General features: G+C 41.9%; 1 protein-coding gene across 1 annotated transcript in view; it reads left to right on the top strand.

Moving 5' to 3' along the window:
* Window positions 1–11,244, top strand: part of HNF1B (HNF1 homeobox B) — a 121,806-nt gene extending 110,562 nt beyond the window's left edge. The window contains exons 7-10 of the mRNA XM_058163867.1: window positions 926–1,058; window positions 2,187–2,363; window positions 5,367–5,485; window positions 11,197–11,244. Of these exons, the coding sequence (XP_058019850.1) occupies window positions 926–1,058; window positions 2,187–2,363; window positions 5,367–5,485; window positions 11,197–11,244 (477 nt within the window). The remainder of the gene's footprint in view (window positions 1–925; window positions 1,059–2,186; window positions 2,364–5,366; window positions 5,486–11,196) is intronic.
* The last annotated feature ends 8,463 nt before the right edge of the window (window positions 11,245–19,707 follow it).

Raw genomic sequence — 19,707 nt, 5'->3', positions numbered from 1 at the left:
CCACCAGTCTCAAGGTTGCCAGTTTTGGAGTCCCTGATCTACAGGTAGCCTTTGACTTACAGCCATGCTGGCTGGGGAATTCTGGGAGTTGAAGTCCACAAAGTTGCCAAGTCTGGAGCCCCTGATCTACAGGTAGCCTTTGACTTACAACCACAATTGGGACCAGAACTTCAGCCACTAAGCGAAACAGTTCTTAATTAAGGCGTATCCAATTTTAGAATCTTTGGTTTTTTTGCTGTGATCATTAAGCAAATCACCATGGTCGTTAAGTGAATCTCATGGTTGCTAAATGAATTTGGCTTCTCTCATTAACTTGTCATAAATATGAATCTGTTGCCAAACATCTGAATTTTTGTTCACGTGACCATGAGGATGCTGTAATGGTCGTAAATATGAAAAATAGCCATAAGTCACTTTTTTCAGTACTGTAACTGCGAACAATCACTAAATGAACCTTTGTAAGTCAAGGACTACTTGTATATAGGGCAAATATGACACTCCACGGTTGTCTATATAGACCATGGGCACGGGCCAAATATTTTGGATGAATAAATCAAACACTTACTGATTAAAATAAGTTTGGATCTTGCTACTCCGCATTAGCAGGAGTGGCACAAGATGGATAATATTGTTCTTTATTTATTTATTTACGGCGTGGCACATCCGCATCATATTTCAGTAAGAAGGAACCCGGGTAAAAGAGAAAACGCAGAATATAAAAACTGCAATCTTCACGGGAAGATTGCAAAGAGATATCTAAGTTACAAATTTAACCTTTTACTTCATTTGCCGCAGCCAGGAAATCAGCAAAATCTCCATTATAGGCTCTGTTTTGGCACTTTGTTACTGTGGGTTGATAATACTGCACTAATGTTGATGGGCCATTCCTGAATTCTGACTTGTTTGTTCTTTCTTTGCTTGACAGATTACAGTTTCTGGCGGTGGGCTCCCCCCAGTCAGTACCCTCACCAATATCCACAGCTTTTCCCATCACACCCCACAACAATCCCAGAACCTCATCATGACACCTTTATCGGGAGTCATGGCTATCACACAAAGTAAGTGCTTTATGAGCGAGACAAACGTCTTCTTGTTCTTAGAATTATTCGTGATTATCTCTTTCCTTGTAAAGCACCACCAGGAAGCAAGGAGCTTTACAGAGTCCAAAAGGGCAGGATCCTGTCTGAGAGACTTCGCAGAATATTTACTATCTCTTCCTTTCTTCTTCCTGCAGTTGTCGCTGCCTAATGTAGCACGGGCACTGGTTTCCATTGGTGCCAGTCTCCAATTGCTCAGTAAATATTAAGAGAGAAATATTGATTTTGGTGCACTGTGAGAAAACAGGGAAATTGAGATTAAAAAAATGAATCAGTGATGAGATCCGAAGAAGGGAGGGGGAGAGAGGGAGGGAGGGAGGCAGAGAGAGAAAAAAGGAAGGAAGAAAGGAAGGAAGGAAGGAAGGAGAAGAAAGGAAGGAAGGAAGGAAGGAAGGAAGGAAGGAAGGAAGGAAGGAAGGAAGGAAGGAAGGAAGGAAAGAAAGAAAGAAAGAAAGAAAGAAAGAAAGAAAGAAAGAAAGAAAGAAAGAAAGAAAGAAAGAAAGAAAGAAAGAAGAGAGTGAGGCAATATTTTTTGTGCCTCATCCCAAAACAACTTGAGGGTTGAAAAGCTCTGCAAGAGGAGAGGTCAAAAAAATCAAAATGGTGGCCTACATCTTGGGGATTAAAGCCCTATCCTTTTTTTTTTCTTTTGCTAAAAGAGGCAGAGCTTCAATCATGTCATTCCAATAATAGTAATTTTAAAAGTAGTACTAAAGGTCCTTTTCAAAACACTATTGGGCTTTCTTATTTTTTTCCCCTCGAAGCTGTTTTGCTTTTCATCCAAGAAGCTTCGTCGGTTTGGACTGAACGGTGGAGAATGGAAGGATTTATTCAAAAACAATGCATGCAAGATTATCTTTTAATTATCTTTAACCAGAAGCAACCAAACATCTTTAACTGACAGAAACAAAAAGACAATCACACTCCAATTACAAAAATAATGCCCTGAAAAATCAGGTTCCAGACTATTCAAGTTGAGGAATTTCATCTTGGAAATTGTAGGGAGGCTGCGGGTGTTACAGGGGAAATCCGAAGACTTTGGAGCTTTGTAATCGAACGCCTCAGTCTGACTGTCTCTCTGTCTTTCAGGCCTAAACAGTTCGCAGGCCCAGAGCGTCCCCGTTATCAACAGCGTAGCCCTACAACCGGTCCAGTTCTCCCAACAGCTGCACAGCCCACACCAGCAGTCAATCATGCAGCAGTCGACCAATCCGATGGCTCAACAGCCGTTCATGGCGGCGGTGACACAGCTGCAGAATTCACACAGTAAGATTCTTTTGGGGGTGTCGGCTGAAATAGAAGGGCGGAAGCCGGGAGAAGCAACAGTAACAGAGGCCATAAGCACAGCAAGGTGCTTGCTTCTGTCTCAATCAGGAAGGTAGCCACAACTGTGCAACCCAAACCTCATCTGTTTTTTTTTTTTTCATGTACAGGTGATCCTCATGTTCCTGATATGCTTGCCTGCTGAAGTCATGGGTGCTCCAACACTGGAGATTTTTAAGAAGAGATTTGATAACACTTTGTCTGAAATGGTATAAGGGTGTGATGGCGAACCTCTGGCATGTGTGTCATGCACAGCCCTCTATGTGGGCACAGGCGCCATTGCCAGCTGCCCTTCTGGTTTTCAGCGCGCATATGTGTGCTGGCCAGCCCATCTTCACGGGTGCCGGAGCACCAAAAAACGGCCCAAAAAATGACCCAAAATGGCCAAAAAACAGGCATGGATGTGCCAGCCAGCTGGTCTTTGGATTTCCGGTGCTCCGGCACGCACACATGCACACACATGCATACGTGTTCCAGTTTGGGCACTTGGTGCTGAAAAGATTCGCCATCATTGGTATAAGGCAGTGGTGGGATTCAGCCAGTTCGCACCACTTCGGGAGAACCGGTTGTTAACTTTCTGAGCAGTTTGGCAAACTGGTTGTTGGAAGAAATCATGAGGGCAGAGAACCGGTTGTTAAATTACTTGAATCCCACCACTGGTATAAGGTCTCCTGCCTGAGCAGGTGTGGTTGGACTAGAAGACCTCCAAGGTCCCTTCCAACTCTGTTATTCTATCAATAGTCCCTTTTCTCATATACAGGTAATGTTTGTTTTTTTCAAACAGATATACCGTATATACTCGAGTATAAGCCGAGTTTTTCAGCACGTTTTTTGTGCTGAAAAACGTCCCCTCGGCTTATACTCGGGTCTATACGGCTTATACTCGAGTTTTTGTTTTTTTTTAAGCCCCTCGGCTTATACTCGAGTATATACGGCTTATACTCGAGGTTTTTTTTTTTCACATTTTCGGACGGCGCTGGAAGCCCTGCCGGTGCAGTGAGAGGGCGGGCGGGAGCCGCCAGCCTTCTCAGCTGAGGGAGGGAGGGTTTCCCCAACCGGTAGGTGCCTCATTTCCCACCCTCGGCTTATACTCGAGTCCCCAGTTTACCCCAGTTTTTGGGGTAAAATTGGGGACCTCGGCTTATACTCGGATCGGCTTATATTCGAGTATATACGGTATTCATTAAAAAAAAGACTGTTTGTAAGCTAAGGGCGTTCTACCATTATTGGAAACCAGCATTCTGCAATGTTTAGTTCCTCATAATTTTTTTCTTTATCAAGAAAAACAAAGAATTTTTTTGCAATTGGCAAAATATTATTGAGGACTTTGGTTATACATGATGTCGTGATGTCTTAGGGAGTCACATAGGTAAAATTAAACAGCGTAAGTTAAATCCTAGTAGTGGGGCAAGAATATGGGGAGATAAATATTTATTTATTTATTTATTTATTTTGTCACACAGTATATATAAGCATAAGCATGTAATAACTATACAATATATAAGCATATATATAAGTATGAGTATGCAATAACTACATTAATTGGATATAACGAAAGGAAACAATAGGACAGGAACGGTAGGCATGCTTGTGCTCTTATGCACGCCCCTTACAGACTTCTTAGAAATGGAGTGAGCTCAATAGTAGACAGTTTTTGGTAGAATTTGGTAAAACATTTTGGTAAAATGTTTTTATGCCATGTCATAAAAACATTTTATGACATGGCAGGAAATAGCAGTTTTCAAGTTTACAAAAAACTGTTTCAGACCAATCACTGTTTCTAAGTCTAACCAACATCAGAGTTTAGTTGCAAAGGAATGTGGCAATATCAAGGACCAACCTGGATTGTTCACAGAATAACAGAGTTGGAAGGGACTTTGGAGGTTGTCTAGTCCAACCCCGTGCTTAGGCAGGAAACCCTACACCACTTCAGACAAATGGTTATCTAATCTCTTCTTAAAACTTCCAGTGTTGGAGCATTTACAATTTCTGGAGGCAAGTCGTTCTACTGGTTAATTGTTCTTGCTAACAGGAAATTTCTCCTTAGTTTCAGGTTGCTTCTCCCCTCGATTAGTTTCCATCCATTGCTTCTTGTCCTGCCTTCAGGTGCTTTGGAAAATAGGTTGACTCCCTGTTCTTTGTGGCAACCCCTGAGATATTGGAAAACTGACATCATATCTCTCCTAGTCCTTTTCATTAAACCAGAGATATCAAATTCCTGCAACTGTTCTTCATATGTTTTAGCTTTAATAAAAGTTGTTTTATTCCTGATCTGAGCCTGACTCCCGCTTAGCACTTTTATTAGCATGAAGGCCTCTGAGGTTGGACTTAAAATTACAGAGTTATAGAACAGCAAGGGACATTGGAGGTCTTCTAGTCTGCTCCCTGCCCAGGTAGAAATCTCTAGCTGAAAAGGAAGGAAAAATCCCTATGTAGGATATCCAGCATTTAATGGATTAGAGCATAAAATTTGGCAACTTTATGATTTAGTGGACTTCAACTCCCAGAATTCTGGCTGAGGAATTCTGGAAGTTGAAGTCCATTAAGTTTTTTAAGTTGTCAAGTTTGGAGAACCTTGGATTAGGAAATCAATGTTCACAGTCCCATTTATGTTTTATTCTAATTACATATGTTGAGGCTTTCAAAAGTTGCTGATTTAACCCTTGACGGTATAGCAATTTGGTTCTGTTTGGAATAAATATTTGGTGGGAGAGCAATTTATGACTGTAGTCTAAAACAGGGGTCTCCAACCTTAGCAACCTTAAGCAACCAAAGCTGGCTGAGGAATTCTGGGAATTGCAGTCCACAAGTCTTAAAGTTGCCAAGGTTGGAGACCCCTGGTCTAAAATCATTGTCATTTTTTTCATCCCTCTGACTTTGTCTCTATCACTCTTTTTCACACGCACACGCATACACAAAAGAATGACTGTTGGCCTTTTTCCACAGTGTACGCGCACAAGCAAGAACCTCCTCAGTATTCTCACACATCACGGTTCCCTTCAGCGATGGTGGTCACGGATACCAGCAGCCTCAGCTCACTAACCAACATGTCTTCCAATAAACAGGTAAACAGATGTAACGTTATTGGGGAAAATTAACACAGGCAGTACTTGACTTAGGACCACAATTGGAATCAGAATTTCAGTTGCTAAGCGAGGCGGTTATTATATAATACATGAAGAATTGCCAAACACCGTAATTTTGATCGCATGACCATGGGGATGCTGCAACAGTCGTTAAGTACAAGGACCGGTTGTAGGAATTTGAGTTGATCAAATGGCTGTCTCATTTTATGACCATGACGACATAGAACCATAATGGGCAGGCCCCATTATGGCCGTATGTTGAGGAATACTTGCATGGTAGAGTTCAAGAGCTAAGGCATTCAGTGGATGTCAGTGGATGAGTAATAAAATAACAGAGTTGCAAGGAACTTTGAAGGTCTTCTAGTTCAACCCCCTGCTCAAGCAGGAGACCCTATACGATTTCAGACAAATGGCTATCCAATCGCTTCTTCTAATGTCACCTTTAGTTCTTCATTTCACCAAACTAGACATACCCAGTTCCTGCAACCCTTCTTTGTGTATTTTAGACTCCAATCTCCTTAGCATCTTTGTTGCTCTTCTCTGCACTCTTTCTAGAGTCTCAAATTCTGCATGTTGTTGTTGACATTAGTTGCGAAGTCATGTCTGACCCATTGTGACCCCATGGACAACGTTCCTCCAGGCCTTCCTGTCCTCTACCATCCTCTGGAGTCCATTTAAGCTCAAACCGACTGCTTCAGTGACTCCATCCAGCCACCTCATTCTCTGTTGTTCCCTTCTTCTTTTGCCCTCAATCTTTCCCAGCATTTGGCTCTTCTCCAGGGAGTCCTTCCTTCTCATTAGGTGGCCAAAATATTTGAGTTCAAATTCTGGATAAGGGAGAGCAAATTACACAGAATGCCATACTAGACACAAGTTGTTTTTAACTAAAAGAATAGAGTAGAGTAGAGTAGAGTAGAGTAGAGTAGAGTAGAATAGAATAGAATAGAATAGAATAGAATAGAATAGAATAGAATAGAATAGAATAGAATAGAATAGAATAGAATAGAATAGAATAGAATAGAATAGAATAGAATAATAGACTTTTCTATTGGCCAAGTGTGATGGGACACAGAAAGAATTTGTTGTGGTGCATATGCTCTCAGTGTACATAATAGAAAAGATATGTTCATCAAGAATCCTAAAGTACAACACTTAATGATAGTCATAGGGTACAAATAAGCAATCAGGAAACAATCAACATCAATATAAATCATAAGGGTACAAGCAACAAAGTTACAGTCATACAGTCATAAGTGGAAAGAGATGGGTGATGAGAAGATTAATAGTGGTGCAGACTTAGTAAATAGTTTGACAGTGTTGAGGGAATTATTTGTTTAGCAGAGTGATGGCGTTTGGAGAAAAATTGTCCTTGTGTCTAATTGTTCTGGTTTGCAGTGCTCAGTGCCATCATTTTGAGGGTAGGAGTTGAAACAGTTTATGTCCAGGATCTGAGGGTTCTGTAAATATTTTCACAGCCCTCTTTTTGACTCGTGCAGTATACAAGTCCTCAGTGGAAGGCAGGTTGGTAGCAATTGTTTTTTCTGCAGTTCTAATTATCCTCTGAAGTCGGTGTCTGTCTTGTTGGGTTGCAGAACCAAACCAGACAGTTATGGAAGTGCAGATGACAGACTCAATAATTCAAAAAAAAGTGAGAAGAACCAGAAAAAAACCAGTTTGGTGCCATGGCGAGAATGCTGGATTAGAAACCAGGAGGCAGTGAGTTCTAGTTCCACTTTAGGCCCAAAAGCTGACTATAGACAAGTTGCTCTCTCTCTCAGCCCAATTCACCTCACAGGGTTACTGTTGCAGAGAAAACCATAGCCAGCATTATTATGTATGCTGTCTTCACAGTACAAAATAAAAGTGGGATATAAGTGGGATATAAATCTAATATAATGAAAGAAAGTGAGGAAAAGTGTGAACCTACTTTGGAAAAGTGTGTATCAAGTACTACAGATCGGTCACACAAGAAGAGCAAGGTATCCAAAAAGAGAAGCCACCTTCTGATTGGTGATTCAATTGTAAGGGATGTAAATTTAGGAAAGGATATGGAGGTTTTGAAAGACGTCAGGTGTCTACCTGGTGCCACTGCCAGCAGAGACAAGAGACGTATTCTTAAGATAGTCAAGAATGCCAGTAAGGATTCTGATGTTGATGCTATTATACACCTTGGCACAAATGATCTGTCCCAAAAGGATGTGCTTTCTGTGCAGAATGATTTCCAGAGCTTAGGGTATGAACTTAATAGCATAGGTTGTAGGCTTAACTTTTCAGAGGTTTTACCAGTACATAAGGAACAAAAAGGTAAAGGCCAGCATGTAGTGGAGTTTAATGTGTGGCTAAAGGAATGGTGTAAAAGGGAAGGCTTTGGTTTTATTAGTCATGATGTCTGCAACTGGTCCAATGAAAAATTGTACAAAAGAGATGGATTGCATCCATCAAAGAAAGGGACTGAGTTACTTAGCAATACATTCACAGATTTTCTGGATAAACATTTAAACTGAACAGTGGGGACAGAGAATTAACTGATATGGAAAATTTCTGTCCCCAGCAATCGAAAACTAAAAGGGTTATCAGTGCATGTAACATAGATGTCTGTATGGGTAAGACTATCAACCATGCTATCAAGCAAAACCAAGCATTTAACAGTGAGTGCCATACCATGTGCACTAAACCAACAGGTGGCATGAAAGTAGGGCAGTCAACACAGGTTATGTAGACAGTAAACACAAGATCAATCCAAATGGACTCAAATGTCTATACACCAATGCACAGAGTATGAGGAATAAACAGGGTGAATTAGAAATCCAAGTAAATGAGGGTAGATATGATATTGTTGCCATTACGGAAACTTGGTGGGATGAAACTGACAAATGGAACATACAGCTAGAGGATATAAATTATTTAAAAGAAATAGACCAAATAAAAGAGGAGGTGGAGTTGCACTATATATAAGAAATAACTACATCTCTACAGAAATAGAAACACAACAATGATGAAAATCATCTTGAATGTATTTGGGTCAATATAAAAGGGTGAAAACGATATTGCCATAGGTCTATACTATAGGCCACCCAACCAAACAGAGGAAGTAGATGAACTTTTGCTAGTCAGCTAACTAAGGTATGTAGGAAGCACATCACAGTAGTAATGGGGATTTTAACTACCCTGACATCAACTGGGAAACAAACTCTGCACCAAGTGGAAGATCCAACAGGTTCCTAACAAACCTAGCAGACAACTTTGTTTCCCAAAAATAGAGAAGGCGACAAGGGATCAGCCATATTGGACTTAATTCTCACTAACAGAGATGAAATGATAGAAGGTGTTGAAGCTACAGGAACCTTGGGGCAAGTGACCACGCAATATTGGAATTCAACATTAAGCAAATACAAGTAGTAGAACAAAGTCAAACTAGAGTCTTGGACTTTAAGAGAGCTAATTTCAATAAACTTAGAGATCTTGAGAAGGATTCAATGGATGAGAATCCTCAGGGGGAAAACAACTCAAGAAGCTTGGGAAATTTTGAAAAGTGAGATTATAAAAGCACAGTCTAACACAATACCAATGAAGAAGAAAAATAGTAGATCACAAAAGAAACCAGCATGGATGCATAAAGAACTATCTGACAAATTGAAAGACAAAAGGACAAATATAAAAAGTGGAAAGAGGGGCAAATAACTAAGGCAGAATATCAGCAAATAGCCGAGCCTGTAAAGATGAAGTGAGGAAAGCTAAGGCTCACAATGAACAAAGGCTAGCGACAAAAGTAAAAATAATAAAAAGCTTCTTCCAACATGTTAAAAACAAGAAAAAGTCAAGGAAACAATTGGCCCATTGCTGGGAGAAAGTGGCAAGAAGATGACAAGCAACAGGAGAAAGCAGATCTACTTAACTCATATTTTGCATCTGTCTTTACACAAAAGGAAAAACAATCCAACCTATCAAAACAGCACTACAAAAACAGATTAGAAACACAAGTTAAAATAGGGAAGAAAATGGTAAGTGAACACCTGTCTACCTAGACGAGTTCAAATCACCAGGACCGGATGGATTACACCCCAAGGTTCTGAAGGAACTGGCAGGCGTGATCTCAGAACCACTGAACTATATCTTTCAAAGATCCTGGAGCACAGGGAGCTGCCAGAGGACTGGAAAAGAGCTGATGTAGTTCCCATCTTCAAAAAGGAAAAAACAGATCCAGGAAACTACAGACCTATCAGTCTGACCTCAATACCGGGAAGATTCTGGAAAAGATAATCAAGCAACGAATCAGTGAACACCTAGAAGCAAACAAAGTAATAACCAAAAGCCAACATGGGTTTGTCAAAAACAGATCATGCCAGACTAATCTTATCGCATTCTTTGACAAAATGACAAAATTAGTAGACCAGAGGAATGCTGTTGATATAATTTACTTGGACTTCAGTAAAGCATTTGATAAAGTAGACCATAACCTACTACTAGATAAAGTAGAAAATGTGGGTTAGACAGCACCACCACCAGATGGATTCGTAACTGGCTGACCAACCGCACTCAACGTGTAGTCCTCAACGGAACTACATCCACATGGAGGGAAGTATGCAGTGGAGTACCCCAAGGCTCTGTTTTAGGCCCAGTACTCTTCAACATCTTCATCAATGACTTGGACGAGGGATAGATGGGGAACTCATCAAATTTGCAGATGACACCAAGCTGGCAGGAATAGCCAACACTCCAGAAGATAGGCTCAAGTTACAGAAAGATCTTGACAGACTTGAACATTGGGCGCTATCTAACAAAATGAAATTCAACAGTGAAAAAAGTAAGGTTCTACATTTAGGCCAAAAAAACAAAATGCACCAGTACCGTATATGTGGTACCTTGCTCAATAGTAGTACCTGTGAGAGGGATCTTGGAGTCCTAGTGGATAACCATCTAGATATGAGCCAGCAGTGTGCAGCAGCTGTTAAAAAAGCCAACACAGTTCTGGGCTGCATAAACAGGGATAGAATCAAGATCACGTGAAGTGCTAGTACCACTTTATAATGCCTTGGTAAGGCCACACTTGGAATATTGCATCCAGTTTTGGTCGCCACGATGTAAAAAAGATGTTGAGACTCTAGAAAGAGTGCAGAGAAGAGCAACAAAGATGATTAGGGGACTGGAGGATAAAACATATGAAGAACGGTTGCAGGAACTGGGTATGTCTAGTTTAACAAAAAGAAGGACCAGGGGAGACATGATAGCAGTGTTCCAATATCTCAGGGGCTGCCACAGAGAAGTGGGAGTTGGGCTGTTCTCCAGAGCACCTGAGGGTAGAACAAGAAGCAATGGGTGGAAACTGATCAAGGAAAGAAGCAACTTAGAACTAAGGAGAAATTTCCTGACAGTTAGAACAATTAATAAGTGGAACGACTTGCCTTCAGAAGTTGTGAATGCTCCAACACTGGAAATTTTTAAGAAAATGTTGGATAACCATCTGACTGAGATGGTGTAGGGTTTCCTGCCTGGGCAGGGGGTTGGACTAGAAGGCCTCCAAGGTCCCTTCCAACTCTGATGTTATGTTATGTTATGTTATGATTCTCTAAATGGTTATATTTTTCCTCAGCAACTAGTTAGAACACTAAATTAGCTAACTTTACACAAATTAAAACAAAAAACAAAAACTCACAAAGGCATCATGGTTTTTACTTTTCTTGATATTACAGCACTTTAACGTCTCTATGAACAATAAACCCGAGAGTCCTTTTGTGTAAACCTGTCCGCTTATTTTTTTATATTTTTTTTGTGATGAAAAATTGTTCCAGAGCAGACAAAAAAGCCTCTTTTCTTCCTTTCTTTCATTTTTCAAAGGCAGCTTTGCAGACTGTGGGAAATATGTGGCCTCTATCGATTGTTAGATAGTTCGAAGAGAAAACCTTGAACTTCTCAACAGATAAGCAGGCATGTGGGGGTTTTTTTCCCCCACTTGTGCCAAAAATCATAATAATGGGGTGTGTTCACCAACGTTTGGAATGCACTTTTGAATTCTGCGGCAGGCAGTCCTCAACATGCGGCCACACGGGAGACCCGCATTTCTGTTGTTAAGTGAGTTTTACGACCTACTTTGCCACCGCTGTTAAGCGAATCGCTGCGGTTGTTAAGTGAATAACTTGGTTGTAAAGGGAATCCGCCTTTCCGATTGACTTTGTTGGTCGGAAGGTCGCAAAAGATGATTACATGACTCAGGGGCATAAATAAATTGCCAAGCTTCTCCGTTTTGATCATGGAGAACGCGGCAACAGTCGTACGTTTGAAAACTGGTCATAAGTCACTTTTTTCAGTGCTGTTATAACTTTGTACGGTCACTAAACGAATGGTTGTAAGTTGAGGACTTTCTGTACAAGCCCAGTGCTTCCTGACATGGGTTAAAAATTGAGGAGGCCTTTGTGGACCCATCAAACTAGGTTCTGTGCAAGTGACGGAGGCTTCAAATCAATATTTTCTTAAGCCATAATAGCCATGCACAATATACATAACATAACATAATAACAGAGTTGGAAGGGACCTTGGAGGTCTTCTAGTCCAACCCCCTGCCCAGGCAGGAAACCCTACACCATTTCAGACAAATGGCTATCCAACATTTTCTTAAAAATTTCCAGCGTTGGAGCATTCACAACTTCTGCAGGCAAGTTGTTCCACTTATTGATTGTTCTACAGGCAGTTCTCCATTTACAACTGTTACATTTAGTGACTGTTTAAAATTACAGTGGCACTCAAAAAAAAGGTGACTTACAACTGCTCCTCCTACATAGGACCATTGCAGCATCCTCACCATTGATTGAAATTCGGGTGCTTGGAAACCAATGTGAATTTACAACATTTGCATTGTCATGGGGAGGGGGTGTTACGTGAACATTGTTTGCAACCTTCCCAGCTGGCTTCCCACGAGCAAAATCACAACTTAAGAACCGAACTGCCAGGCTCAATTACAGGACGTAGTGGCTCAGTGGCTAAGATGCTGAGCTTAATAATTATTATTATTATTATTATTATTATTATTATTATTATTATTATTATTATTATTATTATTATTATTATTATTATTATTTAATTTCTATACCGCCCTTCTCCCGAAGGACTCAGAGCAGTTTACAGCCAGATAAAACCAACAATAAATAGATACAATACAATTAAAACCAGTATTTAAAAACCTATTAAATTTGGCCCATAATTAAAAGGTTTCGGTGACCACCTTTAAAGCGCTCCATGGCATAGGGCCGGGTTATCTACGGGACCGCCTACTGCTACCGAATACCTCTCACCGACCTGTGCGCTCTCACAGAGAGGGACTCCTCAGGGTGCCGTCAGCGAGGCAATGTCGTCTGGCGACACCCAGGGGAAGGGCCTTCTCTGTGGGGGCTCCCACCCTCTGGAATGAACTGCCCCCAGGACTTCGTCAGCTTCCGGACCTTCGGACCTTCCGCCGCGAGCTTAAAACATACCTATTTAACTGCGCAGGACTGAGTTAGATTTTAGTTTGTGGGTTTTAACTTGGGTTTTAATTTTTTATATTTTTAATTATTAGGCTTTTGAATAAGTTTTTTAATTGTTTTCAGAATTGTATTTATTGCTTTTAAATGCCTGTAAACCGCCCTGAGTCCTTTGGGAGATAGGGCGGTATATAAATATAAACAATAAATAAATAAATAAATAAATAAATAAAATACATTAAAACTATAAAAACCCCATAAAAATTAATAATAATAGTAATAATTATAATAATCATAATAATTATTATGCCAGTCCTGCGTGGAAGAATAGATACGTCTTCAGCTCGCGGCGAAAGGTCCGGAGGTCAGGAAGTTGTCGAAGTCCTGGGGGAAGCTCATTCCAGAGGGTGGGAGCCCCCACAGAGAAGGCCCTCCCCCTGGGGGCCGCCAGCCGACATTGTTTGGCTGGCGGCACCCTGAGGAGGCCCTCCCTATGGGAGCGCACGGGTTGGTGGGAGGCAAACGGTAGCAGTAGGCGGTCCCGTAGCTTGTTGATCGAAAGGTTGGCAGTTCAGCGATTTGAATCCCTAGTTTCTGCGTAACGGGGTGAGCTCCCGTTACTTGTCCCAGCTTCTGCCAACCTAGCAGTTCGAAAGCACGTACAAAATGCAAGTAGAAAAAATAGGGACCACCTTTGGTGGGAAGGGAACAGCGTTCCGTGTGCCTTTGACATTTAGTCATGCCGGCCACATGACCATGGAGACGTCTTTGGACAGCGCTGGCTCTTTGGCTTTGAAACGGAGATGAGCACCACCCTCTAGAGTTGGGAATGACTAGCACATATATGCGAGGGGAACCTTTAATTTTACCTTTATATATTACCCAGAATGGAGAAAAATCCATGTTTCTGAAAAATTCTTAGGAGTTTTGGCCATAGTGGTGTATATATAGCCATGCCCTGCCAGTCTTGATTGGGTTATAGAATAACAGAGTTGGAAGGGACCTTGGAGGTCTTCTAGTCCAACCCCCTGCTCAGGCAGGAAACCCTATACCATTTCAGACAAATAGTTGTCCAATGTCTTCTTTAAAACTTCCTGTGTTTCTTCCTTGCTAAAGGAAGCAACACAACACATTTAAAAACAAGCAAACATGAGTAGAGTAGGTTTCAGTACTGTGGCCAACGCTCCTGAGAATTTTTTCAAAAACATGGATTTTCTCTATCCTGGCTAATTTGGTTATCTGGGCATCCTGTCTCCTCCAGTGGTTGAGCGAGTAGAAATGTGACTTGAGAAGAAAAATTGAACACATTCTGTATGTTCAGAAGCCAAAACTTCTTCCCAAGGCTCGGTATTCCCACTGGAGTTTTTTGGGGATATTGATAGAATAGAATAGAATAGAATAGAATAGAATAGAATAGAATAGAATAGAATAGAATAGAATAGAATAGAATTCTTTATTGGCCAAGTGTAATTGGGCACACAAGGAATTTGTCCTCGGTGCATATACTCTCAGTGTATATAAAAAGACAAGATACATTCTTCAAGAATCATAAGGTACAATACTTAGTGATAGTCATAGGGTACAAATAAGCAATCAAGTCATACTAGAAAACAATCAATATCAATATAAATTGCAAGGATACAAGCAACAAGTTACAGTCATGCAGTCACAAATGGGAGGAAATGGGTGACAGGAACGATGAGAAGACCAATTGCAATAGTAATGCAGCCTTAGTGAATAGTTTGACAGTGTTTAGGGAATTATTTGTTTAGCAGAGTGATGATGTTCGGGGAAAAACTGTCCTTGTATCTAGTTGTATTGGTGTGCAGTGCTCTATAGCATCGTTTTGAGGGTAGGAGTTGAAACAATTTATGTGCAGGATGCGAGGGGTCTATAAATATTTTCACAGCCCTCTTTTTGACTTGTGCAGTATACAGGTCCTCAATGGAAGGCAGGTTGGTAGTAATTTGGCAGGTTGATATAGATAGAAGAGAATTTTTTTTTTTTGTTTACATTTATACCCCGCCCTTCTCCGAAGACTCAGGGCGGCTTACAGTGTATAGGGCAATAGTCTCATTCCATTTGTATATTTTTACAAAGTCAACTTATTGCCCCCCCAACAATCTGGGTCCTCATTTGTAGTTCAGGGCTGAACTATGGGGGTCATTTAGCACTGATGGTGTTACCTAGTTTGGTAATGAAACGTCTGAAAGAAAACCACCAAGCTCAGAGAGCATCAGGGACCCCACAGAATATGGATGTGGATATGAAGAGAGATTAAAAAAAACAACCTCATTTGGAGTAGTGGTTTTAGGCATCAGTCTAGATCAGAGGTGTCAAACTAGATTTCATTGAGAGCCGCATGAGGGTTGTCAAAAACAAATCATGCCAGACTAATCTAATTGCATTCTTTGACAAAGTGACAAAATTAGTAGACCAGAGGAATGCTGTCGATATAATTTACTTGGACTTCAGTAAAGCATTTGATAAAGTAGACCATAACCTACTACTAGATAAAGTAGAAAAATGTGGGTTAGACAGCACCACCACCAGATGGATTCGTAACTGGCTGACCAACCGCACTCAACGTGTAGTCCTCAATGGAACTACATCCACATGGAGGGAAGTATGCAGTGGAGTACTCCAAGGCTCTGTTTTAGGCCCAGTACTCTTCAACATCTTCATCAATGACTTGGACAAGGGGATAGATGGGGAACTCATCAAATTTGCAGATGACACCAAGCTGGTAGGAATAGCCAACACTTCAGAAGATAGGCTCAAGTTACAGAAGGATCTTGACAGACTTGAATATTGGGCACTACCTAACAAAATGAAATTCAACAGTGAAAAAAGTAAGGTTCTACATTTAGGCAAAAAATACAAAATGCACAGGTACCATATATGTGGTACCTTGCTCAATAGTAGTACCTGTGAGAGGGATCTTGGAGTCCTAGTGGACAACCATTTAGATATGAGCCAGCAGTGTGCAGCAGCTGCTAAAAAAGCCAACACAGTTCTGGGCTGCATAAACAGAGGGATAGAATCAAGATCACGTGAAGTGTTAGTGCCACTTTATAATGCCTTGGTAAGGCCACACTTGGAATGCTGCATTCAGTTTTGGTCGCCGCGATGTAAAAAAGATGCTGAGACTCTAGAAAGAGTGCAGAGAAGAGCAACAAAGATGATTAGGGGACTGGAGGCTAGAACATATGAAGAACGGTTGCAGGAACTGGGTATGTCTAGTTTAATAAAAAGAAGGACTAGGGGACACATGATAGCAGTCTTCCAATATCTCAGGGGTTGCCACAAAGAAGAGGGAGTCGGACTGTTCTCCAAAGCACCTGAGGGTAGAACAAGAAGCAATGGGTGGAAACTGATCAAGGAAAGAAGCAACCTAGAACTAAGGAGAAATTTCCTGACAGAACAATTAATAAGTGGAATGACTTGCCCACAGAAGTTGTGAATGCTCCAACACTGGAAATTTTTAAGAAAATGTTGGATAACCATCTGTCTGACATGGTGTAGGGTTTCTTGCCTGGGCAGGGGGTTGGACTAGAAGGCCTCCAAGGTCCCTTCCAACTCTGTTGTTGTTATTATTGTTATTGTTGTTTTTGACCTCGGGGGTGTGGCCATGGGGTGTGGCCAGCTCAATGTCACTCATGTGGGGGGCGCCTATGGCAGCCCGAGCGCTCTGCCAGCGAAAACAGGCTCCTGAGCTCCGTTTTCGGCTGCAACGGCCTCCTGCAACCCTTTACCAGCGAAAATGGACCTCCGGGGGGCTGCCCGTGGCCCGCACGAGCTCCATTTTCACTGGCAGAGGCACCGCAGTCTGGTCCTTCGCTCTTTCCAGGTCGGCCCGGTGGCCTGGATCTAAGCATCCCACAGGCTGGATCAGGCCCCCAGGTCTTGAGTTTGACACCCTGAAAGACTAGAATCTGAAAGACTCTGAGTTCCAGTCCTGCTTTAGGCGCCAAGCAAAATTGACTTTGAGCCAGTCCAACTGTCTCAGCTCTAGGAAGCAAGCAATGGCAAATCGCAGGGACTTGTCCAGGCAGTTGCCAGGAGTCAACACTGACTCATAGGCGCAAAAAATGTAGATTCTGCTTGGCTTACCGTATCCAGTAAATGCAATATCTAATATTTACACCCGAAAGGATGGAGCAGTAGGAACCTCTAACCCGCCTATCTCCATCAGTCAGGCAGTCATGCGCATCCAGCACCCTAGGAGGAGACCATTTCCTTAGAAGGCCTTGCTGATTCATCTAGCATGCACTCAACCCTAACTTTGCCCTTGATAGATGATTCTCTCTGGCCCGCCCGTTAACTTTGATGCTGGCTTGTTCAAACAAGCCTGCCTGCATTCAGGAAGCATTTCCTTCATCAAAACGTTAGCAAGACGCAACTTGTTGGGCCTTTGCTGGTGATCCTGAGAAGCAGGAAAGAAAATTCAGCTTCCTAGGTTTATTTAAAAAAAAAAAAAAAAAGGTTGCCAGCCATCATCTTGATGGCGATCAACATTGGGGCATTTCTGCTTTGATGTTCCCCAGATAGATTTCCTGTCAGCTCCGAGCTAAATCTTGGCATGCAGGATTTACAAGCTTAAAACAACAACAACAACAACAACAACAGCGCAACATGGAACTGAAAGATGAAGAGGGAAAAAGAAGCAAATTATTGTATTACAGATAGTCCTCGACTTACATCCGTTCATTTAGTGACCATTGGAAGTTACCAAAGCGACATGACTGTTTTTTCCACACACTGCAGCCTCCGTTCCCATGGTCATGTGATCAAAACTCAGATGCTTGGCAACTGGCTCATATTTATGACCGCCGCAGCATCCCGGGGTCATGTGATCCCCTTTTGCAAACTTTTGACAAGCAAAGTCAACGGGGAAGCCACTTAACAACCCGTGTTACCAACTTAATAATCACAGAATTAACAACTGTGGCAAGGAAGATTGTAAAATGGGACAAAAATAGTTTAATAACCGTCTTGCTTAACCATGGAGGTGTTGGTCTCAGTTTTGGTCATAACTTTCCCAGCCAGCTTCCAATAAGCAAAGTCAACGGGGTGGGGGTGGGGAGCCTGATTCACTTAACAATTGCATGATTCACTTAACAAATGCAGTGGTTTGCTTAACAGCCATGGCAGAAAAAGTAATAAAATGGGGCAAAATTCATTTGATCACTGTCTTGCTTAACAACAGAACTTAATTGTGGTCGTAAGTTGAGGATGACCTGTTTTACTTTCGATCTTATATTTCAGTGTTGTGTTTCCTGCCTCAAAAGGATAGGAATCAGGTCAATTCAGAGAACGATTGATGAGTTACAGGCACCCCCAAAGGTCTAATCCTCAAATCAATCAATCAATCAGTCAGAATAGAGCTGGAAGGGATCTTGGAGGTCTTCTAGTCCAGTCCCCTGCTCAAGTAGGAGACCCTACCTATACCATTTCAGACAAAATGGTTGTCCAGTCTCTTTTTAAAAATGTCCAGTGTTGGAGCTCCCACAACGTCTGGTGGCAAGCCGTTCCATTGGTTAATTGTCCTCACAGTTAGGAAGTTTCTCCTTAATTCCAGGTTGCGTCTCTCCTTGATTCATTTGATTATAGATTCTCTCCTGATCTAAGTCATTTCCTCACATTCTAATCTCTGTTAACTTTCTTTTTCTATTTTTTTCCCCCCCAGTGTCCGTTACAAGCCTGGTGATACTCCATCCCCATTCCCTGTGCCTGTAGCAACTGGAAATTATTTTTCCACAACATCCTGCCTGCCTGGCCACAATGAGATCTTGCGGCGGCTGCTGCAGCAAAAGCCCGAGTAGCTTGCTTAGCTTGATCCCAAAGAGATCCTGCTCAGCCTGGAAAGAAGATTAGAAGTTTCCAAAGACAGCCGCTGCTGTGTGTCTTTCTTCAAGGGATCCTGAACGGTGTCTGCCAGAGACGAAGCGTTTCCCGTCGTGTTTTCCAAGACTTATTGCTTCCAGAATGCCAAAATATTTTCCTTCTGGAGGATATTTCGTTTCTTTACCAACACAGCAGATCAAAACGCATCCTGAATGAGAAGCTTGGAAGAGAACCTAAAGCTGGAGAGCAATCGTATTTATATAAAGTGACATACTTCTACTGGAGAGGACCAGAGAGAGGACTTGGGGCTGATAACACATCAGGTTGCGAAGGGGGAACCATCCGTGCTGTTGAACTGACACCAACTGAACTGTATACAGTGGTGGGATTCAGCCAGTTCGCACCACTTCGGGAGAACCGGTTGTTAACTTTCTGAGCCGTCTGGCAAACTGGTTGTTGGAAGTAATCATTAGGGCAGAGAACCGGTTGTTAAATTACTTGAATCCCACCACTGACTGTATATATGAGGAGCTCGGTATTCCGGCTCTTCCCTCCCCCCCTCAACCCCACCCCATACCTTATCCGCAGAGATTTATATTAAAGAAAAGTTAATGTCTATCAAATGGATGTATTGAGAAATTAAGTGCAATGCCTCCCCCTCCACCTGTACATAGGATCACAACGTCCGCTATCGTGTCTCTCTTTGTTTTTTTGTAAGGACAGGATTTACGTGGCAACAGATCAGAAGATGGGCAGATCGGAAGAACGAAAGTGGGGGGGGGGGCGGGAAAAGAAACTTTTGGCAAAGCAACATTGATTTATTGGCGTGTCATAAATGCAGCCCATCGGCCCTTTTTTTGCAGTTTTTGGGCTGGCTGATTTCAAAAAGGGGACCGGAAG

The sequence above is a fragment of the Ahaetulla prasina genome, chromosome 1 (genome assembly GCF_028640845.1).
Source record: "Ahaetulla prasina isolate Xishuangbanna chromosome 1, ASM2864084v1, whole genome shotgun sequence".
Classification (NCBI taxonomy): domain Eukaryota; kingdom Metazoa; phylum Chordata; class Lepidosauria; order Squamata; family Colubridae; genus Ahaetulla; species Ahaetulla prasina.
The sequence above is the reverse complement of the archived record's forward strand: the minus strand, read 5'-3'. Positions and strand labels throughout refer to the sequence as shown.